The sequence below is a fragment of the Piliocolobus tephrosceles genome, chromosome 4, assembly GCF_002776525.5.
Source record: "Piliocolobus tephrosceles isolate RC106 chromosome 4, ASM277652v3, whole genome shotgun sequence".
NCBI classification, from domain to species: Eukaryota; Metazoa; Chordata; class Mammalia; order Primates; family Cercopithecidae; genus Piliocolobus; species Piliocolobus tephrosceles.
In genome coordinates this window covers 100,002,506-100,018,301 of record NC_045437.1, presented here as the reverse complement: position 1 = coordinate 100,018,301, position 15,796 = coordinate 100,002,506, and the positions used below count along the sequence as shown (strand labels likewise).

Below are 15,796 nucleotides of genomic sequence, written 5' to 3'. Positions count from 1 at the left end.
CTGAAATTTTTGCCAGCCATTACATGGAACACCATGTTTTACAATCTGAGCTCAGCCAAGGCTAACTCTTTGTTTAAAAACAAACAAAACAATATTTTTTTGGAGGAACATAACAGAAATAACAAAATACAGAGTTTCTATAACATACCATTCACAATGTCTACAATATAATCCAAAATTAATATACTAAGAAACAGAAAAAGATCTTTCTTGCTGAGAATGCATAAATTGATACAGATCTCTTTGGAGATGAGTCAGATTAACAGACAAGAATTTTAAAGCAACAATTCTAACTATGCTCTAGGACAAAGATACATAAGTTTATAATGAATAAAAAGAGAAAAATCCCTGCAAAAAAAACTATTTAAATGAATCAAACAGAACATCTAAAATAATAAATATCTGAAATAAAAGTTCTGAAATAAAAACTAGATGGGTTTAACAACAGAATGAAAAGTAAGTAAAAGTAAACATCAACCAAATCAACATCTTTTTTGGAGTATTACCAAAAAAGAAAAAAAATATAGACATAAATATGCCATAGTCAACCTGCTGAAAATCAAAGACAAAGAGAAAACACTGAAAGCAAGCACAGAAAAACAACCCATTGCATTTATGCGAACAGTAATTCAAATTAACTAAGTCTTCTTATCAGAAACAATGGGAACCAGAAGACAGTAGAATATCATTAAAGTGCTGAAATAAAAACATTTTCTACCCAGAATTCTCTATTTGGCAAAAACCACACTGCAAAATTGAAGGCAAAATAAAGCCATTTTTCAGACACAATAAAATGAATAGAATTTGTTGCCAACAGACCTGCAGATTAAGAAATGCTAAAAAGCTTCAGGCTGAAGGCAAATGAAACCAGATGGAAACACAGACTTCAAGGAAGGAATCAAGAGCAAAAAATGTGGCAAATATATGGATAAATATAGAACCTCTTTCTCCTCTAAGTTTCTTTAAAATACATATGACTGTTTAAAGCAAATATCATAACATTGTATTATAGTGTTTATAATATATGTGGAAGTAACACATAAGGATAACTATGTATAAAGAATGGGAAGAGGGTAAGGTGAATGAATCTATACAGTGGCAAGGTTTCTATATTTTACTTTCAGTGGTGCAAAATTAACCCTAAGTAGATGGTGAAAAATTAGGAATATATATTTAGAGCAACAACAACAAAAAAATGCAAAAAGATATAGCAAAAGTCCATAGAAAAAGTTAAATAAAATTCTTAAAAATATTGAATTAGTACAAAATAAGGTAGAGTAGGAAAGAATAAAGGTATAATAATCAAAAGGAATAAACAGAAAACATAAAGTAGTAGACTAACCTCAACAGATCAATAATTACATTAAATGTTAATGAACTGTAAACTGCAACTATAAGGCAGATATTGTTAGAATGCCTTGCATAAGAAAGTTTGATGACCTTTATCACATCAGAAAAAACAAACCCTAAAAGCAAAACATTACTGGAAATTAAAGAGAAAAAAAGTCATGATAATAAATGAGTCAATATATTAGGAAGATCCCATAATCAAATATGCATTTAATTATATAACAGAGCTCCAAAACACACAAAGCAAAAATCTGCCAAATTAAAGGGAGAAACAGACAATTCGGCAGTTGTGAGTGTAATTGCTCTCTGTACAATTGATAGAACAACCAATCCCTTCCTTGACCACCTCTCTGCCAAAGAAAAACCAAATAGTAAAGACAGACTATCTGAACATTATCAACAACCTTGACCTCAGGCACAATGATAAAATAGTGTCCATTAGGATCAATGAACTATAAGACAATCACTATATTCAAAATACTCCAGATGTTAAGCCATAAAATAAGTCCTACATTTAAAAGACTGAAATCACACGGTGTATGCTTTTATAACTGCAATGGAACTAAATAAGAAATTGATTAAAAACAATAAAAAAAACCCCGAATATTTGGAATTTAACCAATATAATTCTAAATATGCAATGGATCAAAGAAGAAATCACACATAAACTAGAAAGTATTTCTAACTGAATGATAATGAAAATACAATATAACATTTGTGAGACACAACTAAAATGCTTAGAGGGAAACTTGAAGTTTTAAATGTTTGAAATAGGTAACAATCAATGACCTAAGAAACTAGAAATAGAGGATAAAAGTAAACCCAAAGTAAGTAGAACGCAGAAAATAATTTTTAAAATAATTAAAATAATTTAAAATAATTTTTAAAAAAATGTGTTTTAAGGCCGGGTGCCGTGGCTCACACCTGTAATCCCAGCACTTTGGGAGGCTGAGGCGGGCGAATCACCTGAGGTCAGGAGTTCGAGACCAGCCGGGCCAACATGGTGAAACCCCATCTCTACTAGTAACATAAAAAAATTAGCCAGGCATGGCAGCGGTCACCTGTAATCCCAGCTACTTGGGAGGCCGAGGCAGAATTGCTTGAACCCGGGAGGTGGAGGTTGCAGTGAGCCGAGATCACACCACTGCAGGCAAGCTGGGGCAACAGAGGGAGACTCTGTCGAAAAAAACCAAACAAACAAAAAATTGTGTTTTAAACATAAAACCAACAGGAAAACAAAGAGCCAAAAGTTGGTTCTTTGAAAAAGCCAACAAAATTGATAAATCCCTAGTGAGAATGATCACAAAAAAAGAACATAAATTACCAGTATCATGAAAGTTATTACCACATTCATTAAAAAGATAATAAAAGAGCAACAAATGTGACAACTTACATAAAATGAACAAATTCCTAAAAAAAAAAAAATACAACTACCAAAAGTATCACAAAAAGGAAACATAAATTCTATCAAAATTAATTGAAATAAAATTAATTCTATCAAACATTCAAGGAAGAAATAAAAATCTTATAAAAACTCTTTCAGAAAATAGAAAGCACTTCCAAATTATTTTATGAAGCTAGCATCACTCTGATACCAAAACCTGGAAAAAGGCATTACAAAAACAGAAACAAAAATACTATAGACTAATATCATATCTTTTACAAATGCAAATGCAAATTTCTTCAAAATCAAATTCAACTATCTTTTGTCAGCATTTTTCTATCTTAACTTCGTGGCACATTTGATTGTACTGTTGATCCTTCCTGAAATGCTCTCTTACCCTGACTTCCAAGATATTATTCTATCATAATATTCTTTCCGTTTCTCTGATATACTTTTCCGGTTGATGATCCTTCTTTTTCCCACTTTCTTATCCCATATAGTGACATGCTACTCTGTTCGTTTGTCTTGCCCTATGTTTTTTTCCTCAGAGAATTTTATAGACCTTCATATATATAATATATCATGACTGAGTAGGGTTCATCCTAGGAATGCAAGGTTGACTTAGCATTTGAAATGTCAAATATAACACCATTTTTACTTTATTACTTAAAAATGTATATGAACTAATGCATTTATTATGTGTCTAAAGAACAATGTACTGAGTCAAAATGCATTCAAATCCTAGGTCTACCGACTACTAGCTATGTAAGCTGAGATTAAGTTACTATCTCTGTTACTTTTTTCATCTGTAATGGACATAAGAATGGTATTGACCTCTAACGTTTATAGTGAGAACTATGAGAATAGAAAAATGCTTATAATGTAAATAACTATACAAATGTTAGCTTTTTGTGGCGTATGGGATGCATCACAACTTATGTTTAAGATACTTACTCAATTGTCTGTTGTTTCACATACTTATTAGTTGGAATATGCAAGGTTCAAATCTATAATATTTGTGGTTTAAGATACTGCCTCTGACTACAAGGCCTGGTAATCTGATAGTAATCAGGTATAATAGATCAAATCAGTAGCACAGAGCGTTATTGAAGTTTGTGTTTTGATAATCATAAAAATACATTATCAGTGGAAGAGGTTGGATTGAGTCTTGAAGGATGTGAGGTAAAAGGGATAACATTTTAATAGAAAAAAAAGGCATGAATGCTAAGGGAATTTATTTGGGGAGAAGTAAAGAGAGCAGTTTGGATACAATATAACAATTAATAGCAGTTACCATTTAGTGAGTGTTTACTATGTGTGCCAAGTACTTTATATATAAGATTGCAATCATTTCTGACAATCTTATGAAGAAGGTAGTATTATCCCGATTTTATGACTATGAGACTAAAGATCAGAGAGGTTAAGTAACTTGTCCAGAGTCACACAGCTAATAAGTAGCAGAACTGAGATTTTAATCTAGGTTTCTCTGACTGTTAAGCACAAACTCTTAATCAAAAGAACATTTGAGAGCACTAAGAAGAAAAAAATGAAGACATCTGCAATGAGGCCATTGTCAAAGCTTTGGAGGTATATGAAATTCTCTGAGGAAAAAATATATAGGGTAAGAAAAATGAATAGAGTATCATGTTCTTGTCTGGGATAAGAAAGTAGAAAGAAGAAGGATCATCAAACAAGAAAAGTAGAGGAATAAGATAAATGGATAGAATATCACAATAGAGTAATAGGGTAAGACAGCATTTCAGGAAAGGTCAAAAATATTAACTGTGCCATGAAGCTAAAGTAGAAAAATGCTAATAAAAGATAGTTAATTTTGGTAGTCACATAATCAGACTGAGAATGGAGAGATGAAAATATTCTCATGAAAGAGAAAACAATTTTTTTCTTTCTTTTTTTAATACTTGAGACAGGGTCTTGCTATGTTGCCTAGGTTGGACTTGAACTCCTGGGCTCAAGTAATCCTCATACCTCCACTTCCTGAGTAGTTGGGATTACAGGTGTATATCACTATGCCTGGCCCATAGAAATTTTCATATAAGATGATGCCTTAAACTCAAAAGAAAGGCAAAAGAAGATAGTCCATAAATTAGTTTGGGGAAAAGTGTGATTGTGAAATATATTTTGTGAACAGATGTGGGGAGAGAGGAAGACAACAGACAAAAAACACATATATATCAATAGACTACAATAATAGATTTTTAACCCTTAGGATCATTACGTTCTAGGGAAGTGTAAAGATCCTAATTAAAAACAAATTTAACATTTAAAAAGCAAGTTACTATTCCTCTTATTTCTGGGGCAAATCCACAAACTCAACACACACACCCCTAACCTGGTTTGCTGCTTGCTTTAGTACTCTTTAAGGTAGCTGGTGGTGTTGGGAGGATCTTTGCAGGTGTATACGTATTTAAAGATACTTTTTTTCTCATTATTGGACTGGAACGTAAAGCTGTAGAGGCTAAAAAAAAAAAAAAAAAAAAAAAAAAAAAAAGTTAATTTAATAATTTCCTGCCAATGATATCTTAACATCACAGAAAATTTCTTATAATTTAGTGACCCTACAAATATTCATAATAACAGAAGAAAATGGTCAAGGTAAGCTTTGCAAGGTAAATTCAGCAAAATCATCTTTTTAAATAAAAAGATAGTTCTCTTATGGCCTTAGACAAATCGATGTTTTGTTTATATTGTAAATAATAAGCATTTAAATAGTATGCACCAAAGGAATGCCAAGAAGAGAGCAACAGACTTTATCCTTTCCTGACAGAAACTGAGGTTTTTAAGGCATGGAAAAGAGCTAATGGCATAGTTTTCTTGAATGGTAACAGAGTCAGTAATCCCCTCACCAGGTGTGGTAGTTCATGCTAGAATTACAGGCATAAACCACCATGCCTGGCCAGGGACTGGGAGGATAAATTTCAACTGGCTAATATAGAAAAATAATTTGATTTATTTATTACTTATAATTTAGTTAGGCCAAGGCAGGAAGATCGCTTGACCCCAGGAGTTCAAGACCAGCCTGGGCAACACAGGGAGGCCTCATTTCATTTTTAAATTGAAAATTTAAAAATTAGCTGGGTCTGTGGTTCTAGCTACTTGGGAGGCTGAGGCAGAAGGACTGCTTCAGCCTGGAAGGTTGAGGCTGTAGTGTGCCATAATTGTGCCACTGCACTCCAGCCTGGGCGACAGAGCAAAACTCTGTCTCGGGGGGAAAAAAAAAATAAAGAGACAGAGTCTCAAACTGTTTTTCTCTAAAAAAAAAAAAATAATAATAATTATAGATTTAGAGATGTTTCATCTACAAATATAATGGTATACTAAACTACCATATTTAGGAATAAACTAATTAAGTTATAAGTAATAAAAGACACTATTTTCCTATATTAGCCAGTTGAAATTTAACTAAATGAGAGGGAGTGAATTTTAAAGTTGGGTTTTTCTGGTTCTCTTTCTAACTAAGGCAGAGAAATTGAGAGGTGTAAAAAGGAGAAGTAGGGATAATTCTTAAGTATGGAATCCTCTAGGCAAGGACAGGCCAAAGTAGGGGATATATTAGGAAGAACCAATAATCAAATATGCATTATATAACAGAGCTCCAAAACACACAAAGCAAAAATCTGCCAAATTAAAGGGAGAAAGAGACAATTCTGCAGTTGTGAGTGTATCCAATATATTGACTCATTTATTTATCCACTACCGGCATGAGCTTGTAGATTCCCTAAACAAAGGGAGATGCAGCGTGCTTTTGAAAATCAAGATGTGGGCTAGTTATGCCAAATATGCCTTTGCTGGTTGACACCTACAAAGAATGATTATACATTTAACTGAGGGAGCTCAAAGTAGTTATTAATGAAAATAATCTAAGTGATAAAAAGTCCTTAAAACATCATAAAACAACATAAATTTACTTAGCCCTTTCCTGTTTGCATATTTTTACCCTATTCTATAAACTTCCATCACTAACTTATCCTAATTAATATACCTACTCCTTTTTCTACAACCTGATATTGTCACTTCCCCATTGTAAGCTATCTTTTAGTATTAATATTTATTTATTTTGCCTTAGGTGAGAAAAAAAACTTGGAAGGACAGAGAATGATTAACAGTTCCTTTTCCCTTGATATAAACACCACAAAATGAATATAATTCTATGTATATGATGATATATATATCAAGATACAGCTTGATAACTCAGAGAATTGCAAATAATATAAATATCCTATGATTTAATAAATATTATTCCTATAGTTACTCTACAAAATGCAAGATTCAAATACTTTCATCATAACTGGCACCATATTTTCTTTGCTATTCAAAAATAATGAGAAAAATAGAGGCTTTAGAAGACCTGAGTTTTAGTCTTGCTTGACCACTAACTCATTGATTTCCTTAACTGTATCTTTCTATGATTTTTTTCTTTAAATAGTAAAGCTGTTCTTAAGTGAAATCTTAAATAAAATAGATCAAAGCAGATACTCTGGTTGAAGCAGCCATGAAAGACACAGGTCCTAACTATTTAGCATCTTTGTCTTCCTCATGAAATTTCCACAGGCTCTTGGGAATACAGTTTGAAGACCACTGAACTAGATTATCTCTAAGGTTTATCCAATTCTATGAGCCACATTAAGTACATTTACCTTCTCATTTAGTTCTGTTAGTAACTAATTGCATGAAATTTTAAGAGAGCTAGAGGGACTGAGATACAATTTGTATCCATGATGTACAGAAGAGCTAATTAGAAATTAGCACAACTGGAACAAGAATCTAATATCCTTTGCCTCATTAATATCCTTCAGTAATATACTCTGATGAACTGAATTCACTAACCACAAAAATGAATCCATCAAGAGTACCACAAAACAAACCTTAAAATGTTATCTTTTTGTAAATATTCTACTAAAATTCTCCTTTCATAACAAACACCTCCTTATTATTTTTATTACCTTCAAATCATTCACTGCAAGTCTTCTAAAATCTAAATAGTATTGATATCTACCCCTAAATTCTTATTTACTAATTAGAATAATTCTTTAATCTCTATTTTAAGATTTCAAATCCTTGCCCCAGGGAAGCAATGAAACATCATTATGGGTGAAGGGGTAAACTAGAATTTATTCAGGTTCTCTACTGTATTCTGAGGTAACAGCATTGTCCATTCTATCAGGTTATAGAAAATATAAAAGGAGATGACCACCTTCATTTTCCTGACTCTGATCTTTACCACTTGGAGAAGTTATTTCATTTGGAGTATTATCAATTCTAAGAATCGGACACATATATATGCAAATTTTTAAATTAAGACCTACTTCCTAAAACCATCCCTAAAGTGAAATACTTCAGAACACTCACCAATATACATCTCTATTACTGTTAATGATTGAAAGCTGGCCTCTACTACCAAAAATGGAAGAAAAGGGAAAGGTCACTACTTTGTATAAATGCAGGGGGTATCATTTAGACAGAATATAAAGAGAATAGAGCTCTCTAGAATTATATAATGTGGTGGCCCAGGAAAGAGAAGAGAGTGACGGTCAGACATAAAAGTGGCATTCATTCCGAGAGCTCTAATATCTCATTTTATTCTTGAGCAAAATTTATTTACAGCACTCAGAAAAAGAGGAATGATATACAAAGAAAGTTTGTCACTTTCTAAGATATGACTAGAATAGTTAAGATTCTTAGCTCTAAGCAAAAAGCACTCTCTCCCAAAACTAATGCTTTCCAAACTGGAATTTCCAAAGTACTGAGGAATCCTACAGAGCTGAAAATGACAACTGGCAGCCGACTTCTCACACCTAAAAAGGAAGCCCTGAGCATTTCCCAAAATGATGTCCCTCAGAATAGTGCCACATGATATTTAATGTGTTACCAAAAAAGTGTTTTCTAAAAAATAAGTTTTGGAAAATCTGGGTTATACAGCCTTCTTTACAGAAGAACGTCAGCCTTTTATATGCTAATATAGCTATACCTCTCCAACAGGAGGCAGGATATAACATAGTTTCTAAAACTTATTTAACCATGAACATCTTTCCTTCAAACACACAAATTAACCTCTTCAGAATGTTTTCTGAGATACACTATTTGAAAAACTGTTGTCCTAATTTGCTGTCTTTAGTTAAAAGCTCTTTCTACTCACCAAAGGTAGTCAGGAGATGAGTGTGTATGAATGGGTTAATGTGGACTGTTATTTTGCAGTTTTAAAAAACTTTGCTATAAAATTATATACAATAGGAATGTGAGATTTCTAGCAGATAGTTTTAACAAAAGACCACAACCCTATATTTTGTTGACTTCTACTGCTTTTTTTTTTTTTTTTTTTTTTTTTTTTGGTAAGAAAAAAAGAATTTGGCAGGGAGTAAAAAAAAGAGGTACAGTTCACATTACACCAAATAATTCCTAATAATGTCCCTTTATACTCCTTTGTCCCCTAAACTTCTACTCATTACCACTACCTGCTTTTATGTTTTCATAATTTCTGTTATATTCAGATAGTATGTAGTTGCCCAGCAACTAAATAATAACAATGAAAGAAAAATTTCCTACAAATTTCAGGGGTCTTCCGTGGAACATCAGATGATGGAGAAGCAATGGAAGCAAGAAATTCATCCACTTGCTTTAAAGATAGGGCATTATGAAGAGTTTCTAGAGGACAAATAGATGGCACCATGGAATACAATTCAAAGCCTAGAAGAGAAAAACACCAAAAACAAAAAATAAAAGATTGATATTTTAAAAATCAGTAATTAAAAAGGAAGACTACTGTTTAGAAATGGACAGTTTAGGTCTTTTCAATCTATCACATGCAAACACACAATATCTCTGAAGTCATGACACCAGATGCTATGCAATATGGAGCTGGAACAAGATGTGACAAAGATTTCTTTTTAAATGTAATCATGTAGTATAGCATGCACACAATTTCATTCTATATTGGTAAAATCTAAGAATAATACTTCAAAAACCTAGGGAAAAAGAAAAACAAAGAAATACAAGTTTTCAGTTTTTATTTTTTGAAGTCGGGTCTATTCAGTGGGTGAATAAGCTGATGCCACATGATGTATCCCTGATGCCAGGATGCTAACAGTAAGTTCTTGTTGAAAAATTATATAATTACTTGTGAATAATTTTTTTAGATACTTTTCCAGGCGTGCCAAGACCAATGACACTCTCTAGTATGAGCCCAAAACAACATTCATTCAGTCATGCTGGAATAAAAATTCCAAAATGTATTTCACCTACCTTTACTGTATTAACACATAATTATATTACTAGGAATCACTGGCTGTGTAAAGTTAGGTCAAGTTAAAAGCAATATAAAATACAAATATGATCCTATTTTTAACAATGGCACAGAAATACAAAAATTTCATGAAACAACCATGCAAATATGTATTAATACCATCACTGAAACAAAAGCACTTAAATACACAGTTTATGTTTTCAAACAAATAGGATATAGGTTATTCACTTTTTTAAAAAAGAAAATTGCCTGTTTATTTAAACTTTATTCAACTGAATGGCTTTTAAAATTGCTTTCATATACTGTTAAAAATAACGAGTCTTTCTGCATCTACTCTTCTAAAAATCCAAACTAATTTCCCCCAATTAAATACCTACAATACTCAAATAAAATTTTATATCAAGTCAAATATCATTAAAAGTAAAAATTAACCTCAGACTGCAAGACTCTTTGCTTCAACAGGTATGTGCTCATTTTTAAATTGACTGATGTTTGATTTATTTAAATATTGAAGGAAATATTGACCCAAGAACTGCCTAATTCTCAGTTAGAATAAGGAAACTTTGGTTAAACGAGAATCTAATCTTCCTAGGAAAATAACCAAGGGACTTGCAAAACTGGTATGTCTGATTTTCAGGTACAAACCAAAGCATGACAGAACATTACACATACTTTGAAAACAAAAACAAAAACAAAACTATACCATAACAGCAGCTAAAGCACCTAAATTAAGCACTAAAGAAATTAGGCTTGCACAACTGTTACATTTTTTAGAAGTACAAGACTCATGCAAATGAGCGCAAACCCTTTCTTTGCATTACACTAAACTTAACGATGAGATCTTTTCTTCTTTCCTCACAAAGTTTATATATCTTTTATAGCAATTATTTTATTTCATTTGCCTGCTAGATTTTATAACAGGCAAATGACAATATATTAAGTTCCTCTAGACTACATTTTTTTCCACTTATCTTTAGTAAACTTTTCCTTTGATGCACAATGAAAGGGTTAGCGCAGCAATTTAAAAAGCCACCCTGCTGACATGTTTAGAAGCTATAAAAACATACCACTGGAGCCTAGAAATTCCACAGAGGAAACGGACCAGCACCTATAGAGGTGTAGGTGTTCTGCACAGAGGCCCAGAAAATAAGGTAAAGCACTGTCAGAAGATACTTGTTTCACCATGTTCCTTGAACTAAAGATGAAGGGAGGGGTAAGTCCATGATATGTGTTAAAGATGGAAATAACATGAAAGTTAGGGGAAATAAAAAGTAAAAGGAAGAGTCAAATGACAATTCGTAAGACAGATAAGACAACACAGTATTAAAAAAGGAAAAAAGGAAACCTTAAAACTCAAAATAAATATTTGTAGAATTGAAAGGAATGCATCTCATACGCATTTATATGTGCGGAAAATCCACATTTTTTTAAAAAGACCCTAAACCAAAGGAATATAAAATTACTCTATTTTCTATTAAAGTTAACAGAAATATTTTTAATTTTTAAAACCTTCAGTTAAACACAGATTCTCCTAGATAATAATACCTCGAATACTGGTTTTAAACACATAGCATTCAGTACAAAAACTATGGTCTTAAACCTGCAATGTCTCTTCTTAGAATTTTTGTGGCTTCTGTTTTTCTTGTGACTTCTGTGTTTCTTCTAAGAGGTTCTTAGGCATGCGGGTTCTTTAGAAGCTGCAGCTGTATCAAATAAGAATCACTTTCTTCAAAAAGTAGCATTTAAACAGCTACAATGAAGGGAAAGTACATTAAGCTTTAAGGCTAAATTTTTACTTGTTGAGGATGAGATCTTCTTATTCCACCTTCAAGAATTATTAGTGCAATGTTATTGAGACGTGTTGTTAAAGGATCCAGAAGGGGGAGAATGACCATAAACTTGTGTTGAATCCTTTAGCTTCATAAAAGTTTCTGAAAGATCTGACTTGAGTTTTTGAAAGACTTACTTGCAGTTAAAAAGAAAAAGAGTTCCAGGGAGAAAAGTATCTTCATTCCATGTGTAATACAAGCAAAAATCTGTACGTTTTCTTTTAAATTCTTTGATCCTGAATTATTGGAAAATGATCAGTAAATATTCCCTCTTGCCCCACAATATCAAGGTCTATGTTAGAAGTTGTAATGCTGCAATAATTCCTTTTACAAATAATGGTCATGAAAAACTTTCCTATTCAGCCTCAAAAATGGAATTTAACAGAATTGGGTTTCTAGATCTTAACTTAATCTTCCTCCTATTAGGAGCCCTCTAAATTTTAAGAAAAGCAGTGGTACTAAAAGGAATTGGTTGCTTGATAACAGCAAACCATATTGCTACACAAGAACAAAGTGAATGCTGGACAAAGTTTTCAGAGTGCTCCAGACCAAATAGGGTTTTGCTTTAGGAAAATAGCCGGGAACAGACGATGTTATACAGTGAAATATGCGTCACCAGGTGCCCAAGAATTTTTCAAAGACACATCTTATTTGGCTATTTGACATGGGTGGCTCTGTATTTTTGTTTAACTATCTCAAAACAACCACGTGATCAGAAAATTAGGAAGAAAAAAGTTATTGAGAATTAAGAAAAATTAAAGAATACTAATTGAAATTTAAAAATTTGTGTAGACTGATCTTCTGAGAAATTAGAAGAAATTTTCAGGTGTTAATTTAGCATTAAAACTCATCATCATTGTGGTCATTTAAAAGTTTGATGAGTAATGTTAAATTATTATATAAATTACAGCTGAAAAGGGAGCTAGACAGTATCAATAATTTGGGTGAATAACAAGTTGGAATTGTACGCCAATTGACAATAAGGATGAAGAAATGAATGATACTGTATACCCCACATTTTGAAATAAAATAAAAATAAAAAAGGGATGAAGCAGGGGAGTATCTTTTAAAATAAAAGCAAAACGTACCATTGGTTGGGTGTCGAGCAAATGAGATAGAAAACCTTTTAACAGCAGAACCGCGTGTGGCGTCTAAGAAAGAGAAAAACAGGTACCTGAAATTCGTAATAGCTACAAAAAGAAGAACACTTAAAAGAAAGAAGGAAAAAACAAATATATGAGGTTAGAAAGGTGGCATGCAGAAGGGGCAATGACAGAAGGTAATAAGGCAAATATTGGTTAAAAGAAGTTAACTAGCTTGATGACAGAGGAAAAGTGTCAAATGAAATATACAAAAGAAAGAAAAGCAAGATGAGCTGGCAATTCTGGTAAATCCATGTTTTACTGTCTAAAATAAATGTGTTGATAAATGAGAAACTGTTTTAAATAAAGATGATCCTGAAAGAGCTAGAACCACTTCTCTTAACAAAAGGGACACGCTTCCATGAGCCTCAAAAAATTCTGAATATTAAAACTTAAGGTATATTAACAACATTAAGAGGATCTCCTTCAGCTAGGGATCCTAAAATATTCTCATTCTGTGTTTATTTTTATAAAAATATTGCCAATATAATATTTTCCTCTACTTATAAACATTCCACTCACTTTAATTAGCTCAATAAGTAAAATAAGTGTTAACAATAAATAAAAGTTTAAAAGATCAAAGAAACACTTGTTCTTTATAATATAGATTATAAATTATCTAAAAGAAGAATACACATAATACTATTTTCCATTTCAACAAACTTATTGTACAAGTACTCTAAATCTAACTACAATTAACTGTCTGATGAAACATGGATCCAAGTTGTAGGTAACAGAGAGCACTGATAGTCATTTAGGCAAAAGATGACAGGATTTCCCTTGAATCAGTCAGTGGCCTTAGATTTGCCTTTGAGAAATACTGCTCATGGGTGTGTGCTTGGGTGTAGATATGAATTTGTGTGTGCATGTGTGCACATACCATCTATGCAGCCAGAAGAGGTCAGCTTTTTACGATGAGTACGAGCATAATCCTGTAGGTTAGGTGCGCTTGAAGAACCCCCGAGCACCGAGGTGCTAAACAGGCCCGCACAGTGAGACCCTGATGGGAGTTAGAGAAAATACATACACAACGGGTGTTCTTCCATTCACATTGGGAATTCATGCAGCATGCAATTAACATGGCTCTTACCACATATAAGGCAACCTTTGGAAGTGCCTTGAACAGGCTCACAATATTCCTGTCATTTCCTAATGATGTCAGTTTTAATACAATACTTCTAAACACCACTATCATTTATCATAGGTACAAATGGGGTAATTTAACATTGGACAAAATGTTATCTTTGAGAAAAAAAAATATGTCCATACAATAATTAGACATATACATCCTAAAGTATTAAAAACACTGCCATAAAAATAACTTAGGACAAGAAAGAACTCTGTTTATCAATTCCCAAGGGCAAGCCATATTTAAAAAAAAACAACAAAAAAAAACCTCTCCTAGCACAAATTAAATCATATAAAATCAGTACTTTTAATGTATATTTATAAATGACAAATCTTTCCTGATGACCCTGAATTAAGAATTACTACTCTTTCTTATAAAATAAAGTATATCAAAATTTATTTATTTGTGAGAAGACCAGGTTCTTTTCAGTCATTCAAGGCCTAAATCACTTTAAATACTTAACAAATGACTTAATATAATTAATAAGACCCCCAGTGAAAAACATTATTAGCAAATAAAACAGTCAGTATAAACTGATGCTCAATTTGTAGCAAAAGGTTTTACATCCAAATAACACTTTTATCACTGGGGAAGGATTAAATAAATTTCTATCAAATATACTATGATACATCAATAAGGAGTAATATATACATTTCTATAAATATACTGTGGGAATATTAAAAACTATCATTACAAGCTATATGAAATTAACTAAAGAGAGATCCTCAAGTATGTAGGCATCAACACAGTTCATATACTTAGTACAGAGATCACAGTACATACATAAACTTACAATGAGATCCGTTTATGCCTTTATTAAATCTATCAGGACAACTATTTACAGAAAATAATATGCCATTATCTCATAGTTTATCAACCATGAGCTTTAAACCAAATGAGTTTAGAAAGGTCTTTTCCAATGTTGCTTTGAGTGTTAGCAAAGAACCAATTATGTTCTATAGGTTAATAAAGACTGAGAGTGCCACTGTGCATTACTTTTGCTTGGTTTTCCTTATGAGCTGCTCAAAGGAAAATTAACATATTCATATACGGTTTGAAGTATTCCATACTTTAAAAATATTTTAGTCAGAAAAATGGAAAGTTCCTTTCTACATGCAATAGCATCTTTTCATCTTTATCAACTGGGAAAATGACATTTCCTTCATAAATTAACTTACAGAGTACAAGATAAAAAACTAGCATTGGCAAGTTAACTAAGTGGTTATCATTGCAGGCATTCAAAAGGGTTATGCAACAAAACTGAATGCTATCTCTTCTTCATTTTATCAAAACTGTATTTTGAGTTATACAACTCAACATTTCTGAATTAGTACACATTAAATAAAAACTACAGCATAGCATTTGGTCATGCTTTCACCAAAGAGTTTTACATGTGTGCACAATAGTGAGTTTAAGAAGGGTATGGAACACAATTTCCTTTACACCACATACCTACAGTAGGATTCTGTTTCTGTTCCACAAGAGTTCTCGGTGTTCGCAGGTAATTAGCATTTTCAGATACAACCTGCATAAGGAATCCAAAGTAAATGAAGTAAAACAGTAAAATAAATTGAGAAGTCCATATTTCATATGCAGCCTGTTCCAGACAGACAAAGGTTAATAAGCTGTATGATAAATATTAGTAGAAATACATAAAACATGAAAGATCATGCAAGATCCCCTTTTGAAGGGAGTCCATTTCAT

General features: G+C 32.3%; 1 protein-coding gene across 17 annotated transcripts in view; it reads right to left on the bottom strand.

The window, feature by feature from the left end:
* The window catches only part of PPIP5K2 (diphosphoinositol pentakisphosphate kinase 2), a 77,053-nt gene that overhangs the window by 3,040 nt on the left and 58,217 nt on the right, over positions 1-15,796 (bottom strand). For 7 of the 17 annotated variants that reach the window (XM_023212221.3, XM_023212228.3, XM_023212230.3 and 4 more), the window contains 5 exons: positions 15,545-15,617; positions 13,844-13,963; positions 12,910-12,972; positions 9,296-9,436; positions 5,085-5,210 (listed from right to left, as the gene is read on the bottom strand). In XM_023212221.3, the coding sequence (XP_023067989.1) occupies positions 5,085-5,210; positions 9,296-9,436; positions 12,910-12,972; positions 13,844-13,963; positions 15,545-15,617 (523 nt within the window). Of the gene's footprint in view, positions 1-5,084; positions 5,211-9,295; positions 9,437-11,503; positions 12,058-12,909; positions 12,973-13,843; positions 13,964-15,544; positions 15,618-15,796 lie in introns of those variants that run through there. The other 10 variants (XM_023212229.3, XM_023212237.3, XM_023212231.3 and 7 more) reach the window with 3 other exon arrangements.